Below are 20,744 nucleotides of genomic sequence, written 5' to 3'. Positions count from 1 at the left end.
TCCTATTATGACTAGTTGGCCGCATTGCTAATCCACCGGAAGCGCTCAATATCAGCGCCTCACCTTTTGAGAAGCAGTGACGATACATACCTGATAGCAATTGACTCAGAAACGCGGAAGTGAAGTCAACTTATTTTTTAGCTCAGTACAGCAGTTTTCATATAAAAAAAAAATCATTTTTAGTATAATTAGAGCTCCCCTCTGTCTGAAGTAGGGGTACACGTTTCGTGAGTAATGAAGAAAACGGCGCTCGAACGACAGATGTGAATGGGGATTTTCAATATCCGCTCAATTTGGATAACGAGTGTATTGCAACATGTACTTAATGGATCCAGAGCAGGTGAGGAAGATTATTTATAAACAACTCACCTGCAAACAGTTTAGGAAACATGTTTTCATGTAGCCTACAGTATTTTGAATGAGTATAAAATAAGTTGGACTGAATAATGTATTTTTCAAACGTTATACTCATGGATTATGGTAATGAAACTGCTTTTTAGATACTTTGAGGTGACGGTCATAGCAGGTTAAAATCTATTTCCGTATAGCTATAACCTGTATCAGAAATCTATAAATTTGTGTGTGAGTATGCTGAGTTGTGTTATGTTACCGTGCTAAAAGTGGTCTACAGTGCCTTATCTATGAACTAGATGTGGGTCAAATATCAAACACACCCTAGATCTAGATCGAATCCCCGAGCTGACAAGGTAAAAATCTGTTGTTTTGCCACTGAACAAGGCCGTTAACCCACTGTTCTTAGGCCGTCATTGTAAATAAGAATTTGTTCTTAGCTGACTTGCATAGTTAAATAAAATATTACAGGTGTTTTATTTGGACCGAGAACACATGACTGTGGCTCATTGTAGCTGAGGTTCCCTGAAACTAATTTATGCCTCACCATGTACAATGCCTTCGGAAAGTATGCAGACCCCTTGACTTTTTTACACATTATGTTACGTTACAGCATCGAGTCTTCTTGGGTATGACGCTCCAAGCTTGGCACACCTGTATTTGGGGAGTTTCTCCCATTCTTCTCTGCAGATCCTCTCAAACTCTGTCAGGTTGGATGGGGTGCGTTGTGGCACAGCTATTTTTAGGTCTCTCCAGAGATGTTAGATCGGGTTCAAGTCCGGGCTCTGGCTGGGCCACTCAAGGACATTCAGAGACTTGTCCCGAAGCCACTCCTGCGTTGTCTTGGCTGTATGCTTAGGGTCATTGTCATGTTAGAAGGTGAACCTTTGCCCCAGTCTGAGGTCCTGAGTGCTCTGGAGCTGGTTTTCATCAAGGATCTCGCTGTACTTTGCTTTGTTCATCTTTGCCTCGATTCTGACTAGTCTCCCAGTCCCTGCCGCTGAAAAACATCCCCACAGCATTTTTAAAATTTATTTCACCTTTATTTAACCAGGTAGGCCAGTTGAGAACAAGTTCTTATTTACAACTGCAACCTGGCTAAGATAAAGCAAAGCAGTGCAACACAAACAACAACACAGAGTTACACATGGTATAAACAAACGTACAGTCAATAACACAATAGAAAAAAAATCTATATACCGTGTGTGCAAATGAGGTAAGATTAGGGAGGTAAGGCAATAAATAGGCCGTAGTGGCAAAATAATTACAATTTAGCAATTAAACATTGGAGTGATAGATGTGCAGAAGATGAATGTGCAAGTAGAGGTACTGGGGTGCAAAGGAGCAAAATAAAATAATAACAATATGGGGATGAGGTAGTTGGATGGGCTATTTACATGCATGATGCTGCCACCCCCATGCTTCACCGTAGGAATGGTGCCAGGTTTCCTCCAGACGTGACCCTTGGCATTTAGGCCAAAGAGACCAGAGAATCTTGTTTCTCATGGGGTGAGAGTCTTTAGGTGCCTTTTGGCAAACTCCAAGCAGGCTGTCATGTGCTTTTTACTGAGGAGTGGTTTCCGTCTGGCCACTCTACTGTAAAGGCCTGATTGAGTACTGCAGAGATGGTTGTCCTTCTGGAAGGTTCTCCTATCTCCACAGAGGAACTCTAGAGCTCTGTCAGAGTGACCATCGCTTCTTAGTCACCTCCCTGACCAAGGCCCTTCTCCCCCCGAGTCTTGGTGGTTCCAAACTTCTTCCATTTAAGAATGATGGAGGCCATTGTGTTCTTGGGGACCTTCAATGTTGCAGACATATTTTGATACCCTTCCGCAGATCTGCGCCTCGACACAATCCTGTCTCGGAGCGCTACAGACAATTCATTCGTCCTCATGGCTTGGTTTTTGCTCTGACATGCACTGTCAACTGTGGGACCTTATAGACAGGTGTGTACCTTTCCAAATCATGTCCAATCAATAGAATTTACCACCGTTGTAGAAACATCTCAAGGATGATCAATGGAAACAGGATGTACCTGATCTCAATTTTCGAGCCTCATAGCTAAGGGTCTGAATACTTATGTAAATAAGGTATTTCTGTTCTAAACTTTTAATAAATTAGCAAACATTTCTAAAAACCTTTGTCATTATGGGGTATTGTATGTAGATTGCTGAGGAATTGTTTTTATTTAATCCATTTTAGAATAAGGCTGTAACATAACAAAATGTGGAAAAAGTCAAGTGGTCTGAATACTTTCCGAAGGCACTGTATAAGCTAGATTCATTGCAGCAGCTAAATAAATAAATAATTAAAAATCCCAGACCAACTTAAAATATTTCACAGATTTAAAGGTCACTTATCTGGCCTTTTGTTTTTTAAAGCATAACTTAACTCAAAGTCGGCTGAACAGTCTCCCACCATGATCCTCATCTAAAGCATGCAGATCTTTGAGAAATTGTCAGGTCAGCTTTTTACCTTGGCCCATGTTGCTCTGAAGAGTGTCTATGATTTATGTGATGCTGAGGCCTGATGTATGACACCTCTCCTCTGGCAACCCATGCCATATCCACTACACAGTACCCTACATCAGAGCCAGCATCCTTTCAATGTTTGCCTGGTCTTCTTGGCTGTGCTCCTGGTGAAACAGGTTATCTCATTTAATCTTATGCAAACTGCACTAAAGAGGGTAATAGTGGCACACCTCCAAAATGTAATCAGTCAAAATTGGATCATATCTCTCGAGACATAGCAGAGCATAGAACTCAGTGTTGCCTTAGAATATAACATTTATATTTAGTTCAGATATGTAAATAATCCCATCGTTTTGTACAGCAAAAGCCTACAAGCCCTCCCACCCACTGAGTGTGAGGAGCAGTCTATGGAACATTTTCACTGACGGGCGTGTTGGGGCATGTAATCTGGAAAATCCTGTGGGAGTCTGGAAGAATGAAAGTGAAAGACTGACAGGCTTTAGAGCGAAACCTGCATAACAACAGAGATGGCAAGAGGGATGGCCCAGTTGCCTTTATTTGTTTTATCCCACTGCTTAGAGATGTGTGTTATTGACATCTCATGGACCAACTGTAAAAAGGAATTTGCCTAGTATCCCTTTTTTCGACACAGGATAGTGAAGCCACAATGACGATTTGGCTGTAGTGAATGAAGGCACATCATTGACCATTATGTTAGCTGAGAGGTTCCTTGTGGTCCATGCTGACTGGCACATGCCTGGCAGACCACTGCAGTGAGGTGGGGAGGAGGGCCAGCCCTTGTATCACAAGAGAGATGTCACATTGTTCCTCTTTGTTACCCTGTGTTTTAGGATGGTATTGAGCTGCAGGAGAGAAACACGGATGGCTTTGACAATACCATGGAGGCATTACTCCCAATTCTGGTGAGACCACACACCAACTATTCATTTCACTGCATTCATAACTTCGAGCCATATATAGTCATACAGGTGATAATTATTCAACCTGTTTGTATGACACAGTCCCTAGAATACAGAAAGCCTTGTGTGTGTTTCCCACAGCACCAGCAGAGGACATATGATTATGTTCTAGTTGCTGACAAAGTTGAGGACCAGGAACACCCAAAGTTTCTGAAGCAGGTGGCTTTTATTGACCACCTGAGGAAGAAAAACATGAAAGTGACAGTGAGTTTGTTACTTGATTGAATCACGTTTAAATTCCATATGAAGCGATGTTGAGGCAATGTTACTTTATTGGGATGTGTACAATATTTTATTGGGACGTGTACAACTGTAGAGAACGTGTGAAAGTTGTATTGTAACATCATGGCCAATCCTCCCAAAATGATCCAATTTCACCTGGTTCAATGCTCATCATGAACTTTGCCTGTTTTTGTGTCAGAAAATCGTCCATGATGACAAGGTGTTTTATGGTGTCCGGGCCCCAAAGGAGATATTTGACAAGTATAGGTACCTACTAAAGGTGTCTGATTCTTGCAACTGGAGCGGCGACCGGAAATGTGGCAGAATCCCTCTCTCAACCAGGTGAGATGCATTGAACTCTTGCCATTCCATATGCAAATAACGTTAACTTCCAACATATCCTCTTACCTTGTTCCTGTTTTTCTTTCAGGATCAGAGTAGTGCATTACATCCTACACCACACCCATATCAACACAGGAGGTATGTGAAGTGCTCCCTCCATTGATCTCTTTAGCAACATATTTGTCCCTGACTTCAATTGTTCGGGACTCCTAACCCTCTTTTTCCTTTCAACACAACAGAGAACCTCAGAGAGCTCCAGAAGAAGGGTGTCTTTGAGGCCACATTCTGCCTGCATGAGGTAAAAAAAAACATCTCCTTATTTATTTGTATACCTGATTACTTGTTCAATTTTGAGGGGCATTGTAGCTGTTTATGTCTTGTATGATCATAAGTAGCCCATATGAAATTCATTGATGTGAAATACATCTACAGTATGAGCCTCTTTCTGTTTTTATAGAGGAACAAGCAAAAGGTGTTGAAACAAAAGTGGGCACGATGGTCTGCTCTCTGTACCACCCAGCCTGTCGATGATGTCAGGTAAGACCTTCTATATATCCTGCTGTGTTTCTGTGTCTTTTGGTTTCACAGTGGCCTTTCCTCAATTGGATTTGCTCAACTCTTGCATCCTCTCACCTCCATCCTCTCTGGCCTCCTTTTGAAAGGTCATAGGTCATAGGTAATCGAGGAGAGGCGTCGAGAAGGGGGAAAGTGGACAAAATTGTGCTTGTATGAAATGAGACTCCTTGTCCAATAGCACATGGACGAAAATGACGTTTATAGGCTGGAATCCCCAAGTAAATGTATACAGTGATAAAAACAAATGTAGCTAGCTAGTTGTGCAAGACATGTTGTAGATAAAATGATCAATAGAATATTGTTTTGAAATGTTTGCATCCTTTTCTCCTTCAAGAAAATAGCTGATTTCAAAGTGGGTGTGGAAGATTAAAACTCTTCCGCAAATGAATCATGTAGGATTCACTTGTGCTTCCATGCCAAAAGGAGGCTATCGAGGAAGGGAGGACCATCTTCCATTTGCCTACAAAAAATTGTCGCTCTCCTTGACCACTTATTGGTTTCCAGGTCAACAAGGAGAGAGGACTGGGGAGAGAGGGTGGAGAAAATACTTTTGCTCAATGAAGAAAAGGCCTATCTCTCTCGCTTTCAAAGCAATTAACTATGTTACCAAGAAGTATGCCAGCTAGTGGTTATATCCACACAGAACTTTGGGTTTACCGATGCAGCTAAATGTGATGTGCTTACCTAAAGCAGGATTTCCCAAACTTGGTCCTGGGCCCGCCCCTGGGTGCTCGTTTTGGTTTTTGCCCTAGCACCACACAGCTGATTCAAATAACCAACTCATCATCAAGCTTAGTTTGAACCAGCTAAGAACAGCCCTTAGCTATGGTATATTGGCCATATACCACACCCCCCCATGCCTTATTGCTTAAATATACAGCATGCAAATAGCAATACAACATGTCATTTACCTCAGTGGTGTGAAAGGGAAATTATCAAGATGACACGAAACTGTGAAACTAAACTACATGTTAATTAAATATTTTTTAATCCCCCCTGGAAACCTAGTAAGGGGTGTTAACTGAAAAGGAATGTCCTTTTCCTGGTTTGAATTTGAACATGCAAACTGAAATGTATCTGTATCTGTCAGGAGTTACTTTGGAGAGAAGGTGGCTCTGTATTACCTGTGGTTGGGCTGGTACACCATCCTGCTGGTCCCTGCAGCCATTCTGGGTGTGATTGTGTTCCTGTATGCACTGGCTTTCTTTAACACCAGCCCCCTCATGTGAGTTGACAGGCCCACGGAGCCAAATTCTTTATTAAGCTGATTGTTGCTGACATTTTAGTAGGAATAAAAAATAGGTTACATGGAGTTGCTCCTCATTAAAACTCATGTGTTTCTGAAGGTGCATTGTGTGTCTTCATATTACAGAAAGGAGGTCTGTGAGTCTGACACCGTTATGTGCCCGAGGTGTGACAAATGGTGTCAAGTATGGCAACTGCGTGACACCTGTACCTATGCCAAGGTAACTCATGTCATTCTACCATACTGCATTGCAAACTTTACTATTTAAAAAATTGTAAATAAAGTTTGTATGTTCAAAATGTGTCTTGTGTGCAGGTGAGTCATCTGTTTGACAATGAGGGAACGGTGTTCTTTGCTATGTTCATGGCAGTCTGGGGTAAGTCTCTCACACAGGATAAAACGGATTATTTCCATCCAATACATTTTTAATTCAGATAAATCTTGACATTGTCATGACTCATGTCCTTTTTATTTTTCCAGCTACCATTTTTCTGGAGCTGTGGAAGAGACACAAAGCAACGTTTGTGTCCAAATGGAAAGTCTTTGACTGGTGTGAGGAAGAGGTACGGCTTTACTTAGGCTTAAGAAACCATTATATGTCTGGATATACTGTATACTATAGCATGGTTTAGGTTGTCTGTTACTCATTGATATTACCCAATCATATACTCTTTCAAATAACTAAAATAATGTCCCGTTGATTACTGTCATCTTATGGTAGGGACCCATTGTGTGATTGATATGACCTCAGACCTCTGTAGTATAATCCTGCATATTGTTCCATCTGGCCTGCAGGAGGAGCTCATCCTGGGAGTAGTCAATGATCCAGACTGCCATCCCAAAGAGTTTCGCCATTCTTATCTGCGCAGCACTCTTGTTCTGGTGCTGGTCACTCTCATGGTCAGTCCCAGTCAGTCACTCACTACCATATTGCATCAGACGTAGCAGTTTTCAACCTGGGCTATACCCGTGTTTAGCTCCGGTTCTGTCAATGTTGTCCTCTCACTGTGTGTGTGTGTTCTTTTACCAGTTGGTTCTGATCATCGGGCTAACCCAGGCTCTGGTGGTGTTCCGTGTGGTTGCTGCTGTGCTGTTGTCAGAGGGAACATGGGAATTTGTAAGGAACCATGCCAACACTGTAGCAGTAATGCTGGGTGCTGTACTACACTACTTCACCATGCAAGTTATGACCAGAGTAAGTTCAACCAGCAACCCCTCTAAGTCATGTAGACCTGCACAGTCCCTAACTCTTCTCCTCTCTTACCCGGATAGGTCAACAAGGCCGTAGCCTTGAAGCTGTGTGAGATAGGTGAGTCTGAAGAGGAATATCTTAATTTGGATGAGCAGAACATATGTTTGCATTGAACATTTTCATTTACAATCAAACATGTACAGTTGAAGTTTACATACACCTTAGCCAAATACATTTGAACTCAGTTTTTCACAATTCCTGACATTAAATTCTAGTAAAAATTCCCTGTATTAGGTCAGTTAGGATCACCACTTTATTTTAAGAATGTGAAATGTCAGAATAGAGAATTATTTATTTCAGCTTTTATTTCTTTCATCACATTCCCAGTGGGTCAGAAGTTTACATACACTCAATTAGTATTTGGTAGCATTGCCTTTAAATTGTTTAACTTCGGTCAAGCATTTCGGATAATATTCCACAAGCTTTCCACAATAAGTTGGGTGAATTTTGGCCCATTCCTCCTGACAGAGCTGGTGTAACTAAGTCAGGTTTGTAGGCCTCCTTGCTTGCACATGCTTTCTCAGTTCTGCCCACAAATGGTCTATAGGATTGAGGTCAGGGCTTTGTGATGGCCAATACCTTGACTTTGTTGTCCTTAAGCCATTCTGCCACAACTTTGGAAGTATGCTTGGGGTCATTGTCCATTTGGAAGACTCATTTGCGAGCAAGCTTTAACTTCCTGACTGGTCTCTTGATATGTTGCTTCAATATATCCACATAATTTTCCTTCGTCATGATGCCATCTATTTTGTGAAGTTCACCAGTCTCTCCTGCAGCAAAGCACCCCCACAACATGATGCTGCCACCCCCATGCTTCACGGTTGGGAAGGTGTTCTTCAGAGTGCAAGCCTCCCCCTTTTTCCTCCAAACATAACGATGGTCATTATGGCCAAACAGTTCTATTTTTGTTTCATTAGACCAGAGGACATTTCTCCAAAAGTATGATCTTTGTCACCATGTGCAGTTGCAAACCGTAGTCTTGCTTTTTTTATGGCGGTTTTGGAGCAGGGCTCTGCCAAACGCTTTCAGGTTATGTCGATATAGGACTTGTTTTACTGTGGATATAGATACTTTTGTACCTGTTTCCTCCAGCATCTTCACAAGGTGCTTTGCTGTTGTTCTGGGATTGATTTGCACTTTTTTCACCAAAGTACGTTCATCTCTAGGAGACAGAACGTGTCTCCTTCCTGAGCGGTATGACAGCTGTGTGGTCCCATGATGTTTATACTTGCGTACTATTGTTTGTACAGATGAACGTGGTACCTTCAGGCGTTTGGAAATTGCTCCCAAGGATGAACCAGCCTTGTGGAGGTCTACAATTCTTTTTCTGAGGTCTTGGCTGATTTCTTTAGCTTTTCCTGATGTCAAGCAAAGAAGCACTGAGTTTGAAGGTAGGCCTTGAAATACATCCACAGGTACACCTCCAATTGACTCAAATTATGTCAATTAGCCTATCAGAAGCTTCAAAAGCCATGACATCATTTTCTGGAATTTTCCAAGCTGTTTAAAGGCACATGCAACTTAGTGTATGCAAACTTCTGCCCCACTGGAATTGTGATACAGTGAATTATAAGTGAAATAATTGTTGGAAAAATTGCTTGTGTCATGCACATAGTAGATGTTCTAACCGACTTGCCAAAACTACAGTTTGTTAACAAGAATTTTGTGGACTGGTTGAAAAATATGTTTGAATGACTCCAACCTAAGTGTATGTAAACCTCCGACTTCAACTGTACATGTTCCTCACTGTCATTCTATCAGATGGAATTGTACTTAGCTAAGTGAGTCAGTGAATGAAGTTAATGTTGCTGCTCTTGCCTGCAGAGAAGACACAGTCGATTGCGGCCACTGATAGGAGCTTCACTGTCAAGATGTTTACCTTCCAGTTCTTCACTCTCTTCTCCTCGCTCATATATGTGGCATTTTTCCTGGGCAGGTACTGAGTGCAACGTGTGTGTGTAGTGTTAATATTTCATCGGGCTGACGGTACATGGGGCTCCCGAGTGGCGCAGCGGTCTAAGGCACTGCATCTCAGTGCTAGAGGTGTCACTACAGAACCTGGTATGATTCCAGGCTGTATCACAACTGGCCGTGATTGGGAGTCCCATAGGGCGGCGCCCAGCGTCATCCGGTTTAGGGTTTAGCCGTGGTAGGCCGTCATTGTAAATAAGAATTTGTTCTTAACTGACTTAACTGACTTAAATGCCAGGTTAAATAAAATAAATAAAATATTGCAGACTAGCCTAAAACCAAGGGAAAAACAGTTGGTAAGGTACTGCTCTGTGTCAGCTGTCATGGGCAGCCTAGCTGTATGGAGAAGGTGCTTTCTGTATCCACAAGTGTTCATGTATCTGTGATCCTTGAAATGTTTGAGTCCTGAACCATAAATGTGTAAGTATTTGAAATGTTTATGCATATGTGCTTACATTTAATGAATCTAACATGCTGTTCTTGTGCATAGGATAAATGGTCGCCCAGGCAGCTATGTTCGTATTTTTGGTAAATGGAGATTGGAGGAGGTGGGTAGCTCATCACTATTTTTTTTTTTTTAAAGTATTACTTAACATGCGATTATGACACGGTTGAACGGTTTGAATTGTCTTTAGATTGTTACCATATCTGCCTTTTCCTGTCCTTGCCAGTGTCATCCCAGTGGCTGCCTCACTGACCTCTTCATTCAAATGGCCGTCATCATGTTGCTCAAACAGACACTGAATAACATCTTTGAGTTTACTGTGCCGTAAGTACAGTATATATCTATGATTATCTACCTGCTTAACATAGATACATTCTGAGGAAATAAATAGGTTGAATAAGCCCTTTGATCTGTTGAATAAGCTTTTGGTAATGCAAATAAACGTTTGACTGCCAGTCAGACGATAACACTCCATGTAAATAGGAATTCTAGTTAATGAATTGAATGAATTCTAATTAACCAAATTGGACATCCAAAGTGGAGCATCATACTTTCTCACTTTAGGCTGTCCTATGTTGTTGTGCAGCTGGTTCAAGAGTTACTTCAGAAGGACTACAACTAAGAAGCTGGAGAGGAAGTGTGGCGACTGCTACAAAAATGCATGTCGCGAAGAGGAGAAGAGGGGCCATGACCCATGTGATATCTGCAAGCTGCATGATTGGCTGCGCAACTACGATCTGAATGACGTAAACTTTTTCAGTCTCTTCAATGAGTTTCTGGAAATGGGTACGTCACATTAACAAGTCGCTACCTTCCATGGATGTCTCATTGTCTCTAAGTCCAACGTCTTTATTTATTTCACCGAAGTCATTCTATCTCTGTCTTACACTGTGATTCATGGTCTCTTTTATGTTCAATGATTCCGCCCAGTTGTTTTTATTGACTTCCCAATCCCCTGTCTTGAATGTTAAATCTCTGTTGTGTTATTACACTCTTCTCCTCATGCAGTTCTTCAGTTCAGTTTCACCACCATCTTTGTGGCGGCCTTCCCTCTGGCCCCTCTACTGGCCCTCATCAACAATATCTTTGAGATCCGTCTGGATGCCATCAAGATGGTCAGCTTGGAACGCAGATTAGTCCCCAAGAAAACCAATAATATTGGTGAGTTAAACAGTATATGTAAAAGCTTGTGCTTCTCTGGTAAACTCCTTACCATGTTTTTGTTGGGGCTTGTATGCTCATCCCATAATATGATTTCTCAGGTATATGGAACAAAGTTCTGGAAGCTATTGGTGTTCTGGCTGTCATTGCTAATGGGCTAGTCATTGGGGTGTCCTCAGACTTCATCCCTCGGCTGGTCTATCGCTACCACTACGGACCCTGTGCCAATGGAGAAGATAATGTGCAGTAAGTTCTACTGTAGCACATTGTGCAGTGACTGGTGCATGAGTTGCACCTAGAGTAGACCTCTCACACATGGTCTGGGCTCTTAAAGCAATGAATGCCATAGTAATAATGTAGATAATGTCATCTGATAGACTAAATTCGAGCCTCCCGAGTGGCYCAGCGGTCTAAGGCACTGCATTGCAGTGATTGAGGGGCCACTACAGAACCTGGTTCGATCCCGGACTGTGTCGCAGCCGGCCGCGACCGGGAGACCCATGAGGCGGCGCACAATTGGCCCAGCGTCGTCCGTGTTAGGGGAGGGTTTGGCCGGCCGGGATGTCCTTGTCCCATCGCGCCCTAGCGACTCCTGTGGCGGGCCGGGCACGATGACACGGTTGCAAGTTGTACGCCGTTTCCTCCCACACATTGGTGTGGCTGGCTTCCGGGTTAAGTGAGCAGTGTGTCAAGAAGCAGAGCGGCTTGGCAGGGTTGTGTTTCTGAGGACACATGGCCCTCGACCTTCGCCTCTCCTGAGTCCATACGGGAGTTGCAGCGATGGGACAAGACTGTAACTACCAATTTTGATATCACAAAAATAAAATAAAGAAAAATAAAATAAAGACTACATTCGCTACTGTCTCTCTCTATTGAAACTGTTCCAAAGGCAGAGTTCAAAAGTTCCCTAGTTTAGTCTTTATTGGCGTAAGTGACCATGCTGCCATGCTGTGGACAAATGGGTATATTTGCATATGAAACAAAGCACTGTGGGTAAACACTGGTGGCAAGTTGTAATAATACTGATTCGCCATGTTACCATGTGACTATTTGTTTGCCCTTCAAGCTGGTTGTGGAAAAGGCTCGCAATTTAATTATGTTTCCAAATTCCAAGACAAATTCATATGGAAAGGTATTTCCAATTATGATTTTGTATAAGCAAGCTAAGTTGTATGCTTTTAAATGTATGTTTTGTGTTGATTCATGGGGCATTACTTTTTGGGTTCTCTAAACGGTTAGCTGCATAAAACCTCATGAGTTGGAGAAGGGTACTGCAGGTTTGTTTTTATATGACCATAATCCCTTTTTCCTCCCTTATAGCTGTATGAAGGGCTATATCAACGACACCCTATCCACTGCTCAGATAACAGATCTGAACGTGCGGAAGGACTTTTCCCCCAGTCAACTGATCACAGAGAGCGGCTTCAATGTTACACAATGCAGGTGAGCATCTGTGAGGCACAACTAGGTCACTACGGAAGCTACTATTTACCGAAGCCTGGCTCAACCCTACTGCCCATCTCTTAATTTCACTGTTTATATTAACGAAGTGTTTGAATAATCAGAAACCAAAGCAACCAATTCTCCTCAGGCATCCATACATGTAGCTAGAGTCAATGCAGTCACAAACAGAAAGAAACTCAGTCCAGTGATACCAGTAGTTGTTGAGAGAGATTGTTGATGGTGAAACTGGTGTGTTTTCCCAGCTATAAAGACTACAGAAATGATGTTGACTACAGCCTCACCTCCCAGTTCTGGCTCATCATGGCTGTACGCTTTGCCTTCGTCGTCCTATTTGAGGTATGTCTTTCTTTGCATCTGTGAATATGTGTATTTACGTCAAACTACTTCGATTATTTTCAGTATAGTTTTGGCACATCAGGAATCACTGAATTCCATGTTATTGATTTTAATTAAGCTCTGCACCAATGATTATTCAAACATTATTTTAAATTGTGACACACTTTACAATAAAACTAAAGATGTAAAAGAAAACGCAAAGGATGTCTAAAACAATACAATCACTTGTTAAAGGCCAAGCTAAAAAGGTGATTTTAGGGTTTTGTCAAAACCTTATCCTTGCAACTCTAAATGGCCATTGAGCAATGCCAAATATCACGGATATGATTGAACAAGCCTGTCTGTCTTTCACCCCTCTCTGTAGCATGTAGTGGTCATCTTTAAATGCATTGCTGCCTGGTTTGTGCCTGACTCCCCCATGGTGGTGAAGAATGACAGACTGAAGGATAAACTCAGTAGACTCAAAGAGGAACTGCAGTGAGTTAAAACATATGGTTATAGACTACCACAATATTCCTTGTATGAACATGTATCATAAAGATGTATGATTAAGTGTTACCGTTAAAGTGTTGCCATACTTCATCTGCATGGAACTTATCACCATAGTGATTTCCATGATCTGATTAAAATGAATGTTGTCTGTGTTGACAGGGATATGAAGTTCAGCCAGTCCACAGATGTGTGATGACTGCAACGGAGGGACATCCTGAGACATGACCAGCATGACACATGACTTTGAAGCCTTGAAAAAGACACATTAAAAGTTATGCTCTCTGCACTGACCTGAGATCAGCATCTTACAGCATAGTTAGCGCCTGGTCGTTATGAGAGGTAGGACAGCCCCATCTCCCAAACCTCTGAGTTTTCTCCCACATGGTCAACACACTGTTTATACCTGTGTGATTAATGGCCACCCGTTGCGCATGCGAGCGTATCTTGATAGCCTATCGGGGCGACAAGTTTCTACGAGGATTAGACGGCTCCAAACTCTATTTTACATATAAGCACGGGTACCCCAATATAAATGAACCAATAGACTGACAGACTAACCCCAGATACCAGACGCCAAACCACAACTGGGGGTCATAAGAAGAGGTCCATATAACATTGTATTTTCTTGAATGACTGATGACCCTGTAGTAGCCTCAGCCGAGTCCCCAACAACCAGATGTTCCAGTTTTCAGGGGACATGGAAAGAGAGCCTGTGACGCGACTTCTGCTTTTGGACGTTAACAAGGCGACACTCCATCTTAACTCCTACTCCACATTTACCGGATTAGTTGAACAGTGCAGAAGATAACGTTTTTTTCTTCTCGTCAAGACCAGTATGTAGGGGATCTAGTTTCAGTCATTTATTTTTCCTAATAAAAAGGGGACCATCGCAGTCTCTCAGAAGTTTGGTTGGTGCGTAAAATGTGTGAATTCAGTTAAATAAAAAGGTGTGATGGGTCCGTACACAGAATTTTTTTTCACTGCATCAGGGATAGCGTACAGGCTTTTCGACTTTGCAGCCTTCTTCAGTGTGTAGATGTATTTTATGCCTGCTACATTAGGTTAACCTAGCAGGGATGCCTATACGGTAACAGAGTTGGGGTTAATTTTGTTTCACAAACTGTACGTGCCATACAAATGAAAAACCTGAGTTGAAATGTATTGACTCCCTTACTCTGGCCAATATTCATGTTTTACAAAGAACTGCGGTAGTTTTATTTTGGGTAAGGGTGTGACATCCCTGTTTTGCAAATAGTGTACTGATGTTTCCTGTTTACATGCTTTTAGTAACCTCAATGTTCTCTCAACATATAGAATTACAAAGTGTGAATAATGTAATTTATCTTTGTGAAATATTAAAATCTTTGTTATATAATTATGCATCTCTTAACTTTACTTTTAATCCACTGCATTATTTCTTTATTTGAAATGATATTCGGAAAAATGTTGTTATCACTTTTTAAATTCAAACATAGGGTTGCTTCATGTTATGTGTATGAACAAGAGTTTTTGTAAAAACATTTTTTTTAAGTATAATTCAGAAATTATTTGAGCCAATACCTATGGATATTGTATTGTTGTTGGAAAGGTGTACATTTTGAGTTGCTGTATTGTTTTTTTACTGTATATTGTACATACAATATGTGACAGGATTTTGCTCATCAGTCTATCACCTGCGTGAAAGTGCATTGTAATTTTGTCCATTTGCTTCTCACTTTTGATGGACAGACGGAACAAAGATTAAAGCCTGCAGTGATTTTACTCTCAGCTGAATGTGTACTTTAGGACTTTTTTTTGGTAAGCTAAGTAGACACAATTAACTGCCATTTGGTGGACCACACCCTGTGTATTTCCCTAACAAGTTGAGCCTGATCAACAACAAAAAAATACTTTTCACATTAGGTCAGGTAAATAAAATAAAGAGAGAGCTGTTATAGAGACAATTGGTCCATTAGAAGGTTGCTATGAAACAACCCTCTATGAACATAATGTCTGTATACCACAAGAGGGCAGCGTGGTCTTCTCTCCTACAGCCCAAAGTTATATACAGCACTAAACTACATAATCTACCTTGTGTAAACAGTTTTGTCAAAGTGAAGGGAAATGAAAGGGGCCATCTACATGGTCTGCTAAAAGCAGTTCCTAACTACATGTCATCTTACTGTTGCTAAAACGATTCTATCCATGTCCCCTGGCCTGTCATTTCATTGAGAGTTCCTCCCCTCTTCTAAAGTTAAACCAAAAATATTCTTAGTGTTCCAATAACATAAATCCTCTTAGTGGGTTCACTTCATATCCAGAATGCATTCAGTGAGGTTGCAGAAATACTAACGTAACACTGAGCATATAAAATACTTTTGTTCTTATTTTAAAAATGGCATGTTTGTGTGGACATATCAGACTAACTCATGGTTGAACAGTTCATCACAATCTTCCTTTCTCTATTCCTAACTTTTGTTTCTGACTAAAACTCTCTAACCCCCCTCTCTGCTGACTCTCTCTGGTCTCTCTCTGCTGACTCTGTTGATCTCAGAGGAGATAAAACAAAGCCAGATCCTACTGTCTGCATTCCAAGGCTTTCTACATTCCCTTTATAAAGAGGGTTCTTAGCCTGTGTCTTTGCTCTTCATCTGGTCCTTTTACTCCCCCACCATTTCCCATGACTTCCCGGAGAACCTTACCCTCTCACCACAGTTCATACCTCATAGTGTGCTGCCAGACTGAGGAACAGTATCTGTAAACTTAAACACGCCCTGTTTGGCCTGCCGCCAATGAGAACAATTCCTCCCACAAGAGAAGGCCGAGTACAGGGAGCCCAAATGCTTCAGAGGAAACTCCGTACTATGTGCATGTAAATAAACTTACCAAGTAAAAAAGTGAAAACAGAAGTTCCCTTGAGTTTGATTGTATCTTTAAAATGCAATCATGTATTATGCCAAATCCATTAAATTAAACCATTACTTATGAGAAACAATTCACCTCACATACTGTAACCTAACACCTCACATACTGTAACCTAACACAGTCTGAGCTAGCCCATGTAGATGAATAATGCAGAGAAGTAATGACTTGTGTGTGCAGTGGCCTCAGAGTTGGGTTAACTCCCTGTATCAGACACTTCAAACTCTTCTATGCTTCACTCAGACATAAATCAATGTGTCAGAGGTCATATAGTGGGGCAAAAAAGTATTTAGTCAGCCACCAATTGTGCAAGTTCTCCCACTTAAAAAGATGAGAGAGGCCTGTAATTTGCATCATAGGTACGACTTGAACTATGACAGACAAAATGAGAAAAAAAAATCCAGAAAATCACATTGTAGGATTTTTAATGAATTTATTTGCAAATTATGGTGGAAATAAGTATTTGGTCACCTACAAACAAGCAAGATTTCTGGCTCTCACAGACCTGTAACTTCTTCTTTAAGAGGCCTCTCTGTCCTCCACTCGTTACCTGTATTAATGGCACCTGTTTGAACTTGTTATCAGTAAATAAAGACACTGTCACAACTCAAACAGTCACAACTCCAAACTCCACTATGGCCAAGACCAAAGAGCTGTCAAAGGACACCAGAAACAAAATTGTAGACCTGCACAGGCTGGGAAGACTGAATCTGCAATAGGTAAGCAGCTTGGTTTGAAGAAATCAACTGTGGGAGAAATGATTAGGAAATGGAAGACATACAAGACCACTGATAATCTCCTCGATCTGGGCTCCACGCAAGATCTACCCCGTGGGGTCAAAATGATCACAAGAACGGTGAGCAAAAATCCCAGAACCACACGGGGGGACCTAGTGAATGACCTGCAGAGAGTGGGACAAAGTAACAAAGCCTACCATCAGTAACACACTACGCCGCCAGGGACTCAAATCCTGCAGTGCCAGACGTGTCCCCCTGCTTAAGCCAGTACATGTCCAGGCCCGTCTGAAGTTTGCTAGAGAGCATTTGGATGATCCAGAAGAGATTGGGAGAATGTATATGGTCAGATGAAACCAAAATATAACTTTTTGGTAAAACTCAACTCGTCGTGTTTGGAGGACAAAGAATGCTGAGTTGCATCCAAGAAACACCATACCTACTGTGAAGCATGGGGGTGGAAACTTCATGCTTTGGGGCTGTTTTTCTGCAAAGGGACCAGGACGACTGATCCGTGTAAAGGAAGAATGAATGGGGCCATGTATCGTGAGATTTTGAGTGAAAACCTCCTTCCATCAGCAAGGGCATTGAGATGAAACGTGGCTGGGTCTTTCAGCATGAAATGATCCCAAACACAGCGCAGGGCAACGAAGGAGTGGCTTCGTAAGAAGCATTTGAAGGTCCTGGAGTGGCCTAGCCAGTCTCCAGATCTCAACCCATAGAAAATCTTTGGAGGGAGTTGAAAGTCCGTGTTGCAACAGCCCAAAACATCACTGCTCCAGAGGAGATCTGCATGGAGGAATGGGCCAAAATACAGCAACAGTGTGTTGAAAACCTTGTGAAGACTTACTGAAAACGTTTGACCTGTCATTGCCAACAAGGGTTATAAACAAAGTATTGAGATAAACTTTTGTTATTGACCAAATACTTATTTTCCACCATCATTTGCAAATAAATTCATTAAAAATCCTACAATGTGATTTTCTGGATTTTATTTCCTCATTTTGTCTGTCATAGTTGAAGTGTACCTATGATGAAAATTACAGGCCTCTCTAATCTTTTTAAGTGGGAGAACTTGCACAATTGGTGGCTGACTAAATACTTTTTTGCCCCACTGTACCTTGTAGTACTGTAAAGTCTGCTTTCATAATCAGCACTACTCAGCACTTTATTTAGATGTCATTATTACAAATTGTTTCTTAGTCATAAATGACACAAGGGTGAGTGAATTTCAGAGGCAGGGAACGTTTACGATTAGTAACCATTTTATTTTTTATTTTATTTAACTAGGCAAGTCCGTTAAGAACAAATTATTATTTACAATGACAGCCTAGGAACAGTGCGTTAACTGCCTTGTTCAGGGGAAGAATGACAGATGTTTACCTTGTCAGCTCAGGGATTTGATCGAGCAACCTTTCGGTTACTGGCCCAACACTCTAACCACTAGGCTACCTGCCGCCCAAACAATGTAGCACAGATCTGTGAGGGAGGGGTAAGATAATGAGAAGTTTATTTTCATGCTTAAAGGACACACTGGGGACAACTGTCTGGTCATGTCAGATGCTGTTTATTGTTAGTTATTTGGGGTGAAAATAAGCACAGAAGAGCCTCCTTGGATGGACCCGGAAAACATTGTATTACCATGAAGTGGAGACTGGGGTGATTAAAAGCAGGGGCTCTTTAAAATGCTCTGGTGATTATTAGTTCAAAGGGGAGTTTGGAGGGCACCCATCCTGTATCTTTCAGTGAAGCATCCATGTACTGTAGAACTAACAATATAGAGGATTGTATTCACAGTATGTCTGTAGGAATGGCATGTTGAGCCCATATGGTATCAGAGATGAAAAGAGGCATTCAATGCCTTTTACGGGACGAGTCCACTAAGTCCAAACATTCACACACATGCATGCACACAGGCATGGACCACGCACACGCACCGTCCTGAAGTGAAGATTCCTCAGTCATCCAACACACTCTCATGACAATACAAATATTAAGCTGGTAAAGCAGTCCATTTTGAAAGACCAATAAAATGTGATAAAATCTAAAAAATATTGAGTAAAGAAAAGCTGCTTCTCCTCCGTCCTTGGCGGCCGGTAAATACATTCCTCAGAATTATTCAGGTTCCATCAATGCATCCATTTGAGACCAGATGTGTCAGGTTCATTGTGGGGGTCCTCCTGCTGGCTCTACCAGCAGGTCCAGAATATGAATCCAGTAAAAGGGCCAAGCAGTCTGCTCTAAATGGCCGTGTCAGTGAAGTCACACCTCGTGAACCCTTTCTGTAAAACACAAGGGAGAATGCCACTTAGATAGAGCAGTCTGTTTTTAGAAAGGGTAAATAGTAGGCCTGGGACGATACCAGTATCACAATATTTTGTTCCATGGCAAAAATGAAAACACGAAGCAGATCAAACTCTTTGCTCCTTTAAAAACCTGCTGTATGTGAAATAGTGTGTGCTATAGCTTTAAAAACCTGCTGTATGTGAAATAGTGTGTGCTATAGCTTTAAAAACCTGCTTGCCTGTATGTGAAATAGTGGTGTGCTATAGCTTTAAAAACCTGCTGTATGTGAAATAGTGTGTCTATAGCTTTAAAAACCTAGGCTGTATGTGAAATAGTGTGTGCTATAGCTTTAAAAACCTGCTGTATGTGAAATAGTGTGTGCTATAGCTTTAAAAACCCTTGCTGTATGTGAAATAGTGTGTGCTATAGCTTTAAAAACTGCTGTATGTGAAATAGTGTGTGCTATAGCTTTAAAACGACTGCTGTATGTGAAATAGTGTGTGCTATAGCTTTAAAAACCTGCTGTATGTGAAATAGTGTGTGCTATAGCTTTAAAAACCTGCTGTATGTGAATAGTGTGTGCTATAGCTTTAAACCTGCTGTATTGTGAAATAAGTGTGTGCTATAAGCTTTAAAGACCTGCTGTATGTGAAATATTGTGTGCTATAGCTTAAGACCTGCTGTATGTGAAATAGTGTGTGCTATAGCTTTAAAACCTGCTGTATGTGTGAAATAGTGTGTGCTATAGCTTTAAAAACCTGCTGTATGTGAAATAGTGTGTGCTATAGCTTTAAAGACCTGCTGTATGTGAAATAGTGTGTGTATAGCTTTAAAAAACCTGCTGTACGGTGAAATAGTGTGTGCTATAGCTTTAAACCTGCTGTATGTGAAATAGTGTGTGCTATAGCTTTAAAACCTGCTGTATGTGAAAGAGTGTGTGCTATAGCTTTAAAGACCTGCTGTATGTGAAATAGTGTGTGCTATAGCTTTAAAAACCTGCTATTGTGAAATAGTGTGTGCTATAGCTTTAAAAACCTGCTGTATGTGAAATAGTGTGTGCTATAGCTTTAAAGACCTGCTGTATGTGAAATAGTGTGTGCTATAGCTTTAAAAACCCTGCTGTATGTGAAATAGTGTGTGCTATAGCTTTAAAACCTGCTGTATGTGAAATAGTGTGTGCTATAGCTTTAAAGACCTGCTGTATGTGAAATAGTGTGTGCTATAGCTTTAAAACCTGCTGTATGTGAAATAGTGTGTGCTATAGCTTTAAAACCTGCTGTATGTGAAATAGTGTGTGGCTATAGCTTTAAAACCTGCTGTATGTGAAATAGTGTGTGCTATAGCTTTAAAGACCTGCTGTATGTGAAATAGTGGTGTGCTATAGCTTTAAAGACCTGCTGTATGTGAAATAGTGTGTGCTATAGCTTTAAAGACCTGCTGTATGTGAAATAGTGTGTGCTATAGCTTTAAAGACCTGCTGTATGTGAAATAGTGGTGTGCTAATAGCTTTTAAT

The 20,744-nt window shown here is 41.3% G+C and overlaps 2 protein-coding genes across 2 annotated transcripts in view; one reads left to right on the top strand and one right to left on the bottom strand.

Moving 5' to 3' along the window:
* Positions 1-81: 81 nt before the first annotated feature.
* On the top strand, positions 82-15,076 carry LOC111969465 (anoctamin-9-like). Its single transcript, XM_023995629.2, has 24 exons — positions 82-340; positions 3,674-3,745; positions 3,884-4,006; positions 4,224-4,366; positions 4,455-4,504; positions 4,606-4,664; positions 4,824-4,903; positions 6,033-6,167; positions 6,315-6,408; positions 6,504-6,564; positions 6,669-6,751; positions 6,984-7,088; positions 7,219-7,383; positions 7,461-7,497; positions 9,265-9,376; positions 9,902-9,959; positions 10,083-10,180; positions 10,443-10,642; positions 10,865-11,017; positions 11,119-11,263; positions 12,338-12,460; positions 12,724-12,817; positions 13,182-13,294; positions 13,469-15,076. The coding sequence occupies exons 1-24, from the start codon at positions 317-319 to the stop codon at positions 13,500-13,502; spliced, it is 2,361 nt and encodes a 786-aa protein (XP_023851397.1). The 5' UTR covers positions 82-316; the 3' UTR covers positions 13,503-15,076.
* A 3,416-nt stretch (positions 15,077-18,492) lies between these two features.
* Positions 18,493-20,744, bottom strand: part of LOC111969464 (plakophilin-3-like) — an 18,554-nt gene continuing 16,302 nt past the window's right edge. The window contains 1 exon segment of the mRNA XM_023995628.2: positions 18,493-19,226. Within this exon segment, the coding sequence (XP_023851396.1) occupies positions 19,185-19,226 (42 nt within the window). The 3' untranslated portion in view covers positions 18,493-19,184.

The sequence above is a fragment of the Salvelinus sp. IW2-2015 genome, linkage group LG10, assembly GCF_002910315.2.
Source record: "Salvelinus sp. IW2-2015 linkage group LG10, ASM291031v2, whole genome shotgun sequence".
In the NCBI taxonomy this organism is placed as follows: domain Eukaryota; kingdom Metazoa; phylum Chordata; class Actinopteri; order Salmoniformes; family Salmonidae; genus Salvelinus; species Salvelinus sp. IW2-2015.
The sequence above is the reverse complement of the archived record's forward strand: the minus strand, read 5'-3'. Positions and strand labels throughout refer to the sequence as shown.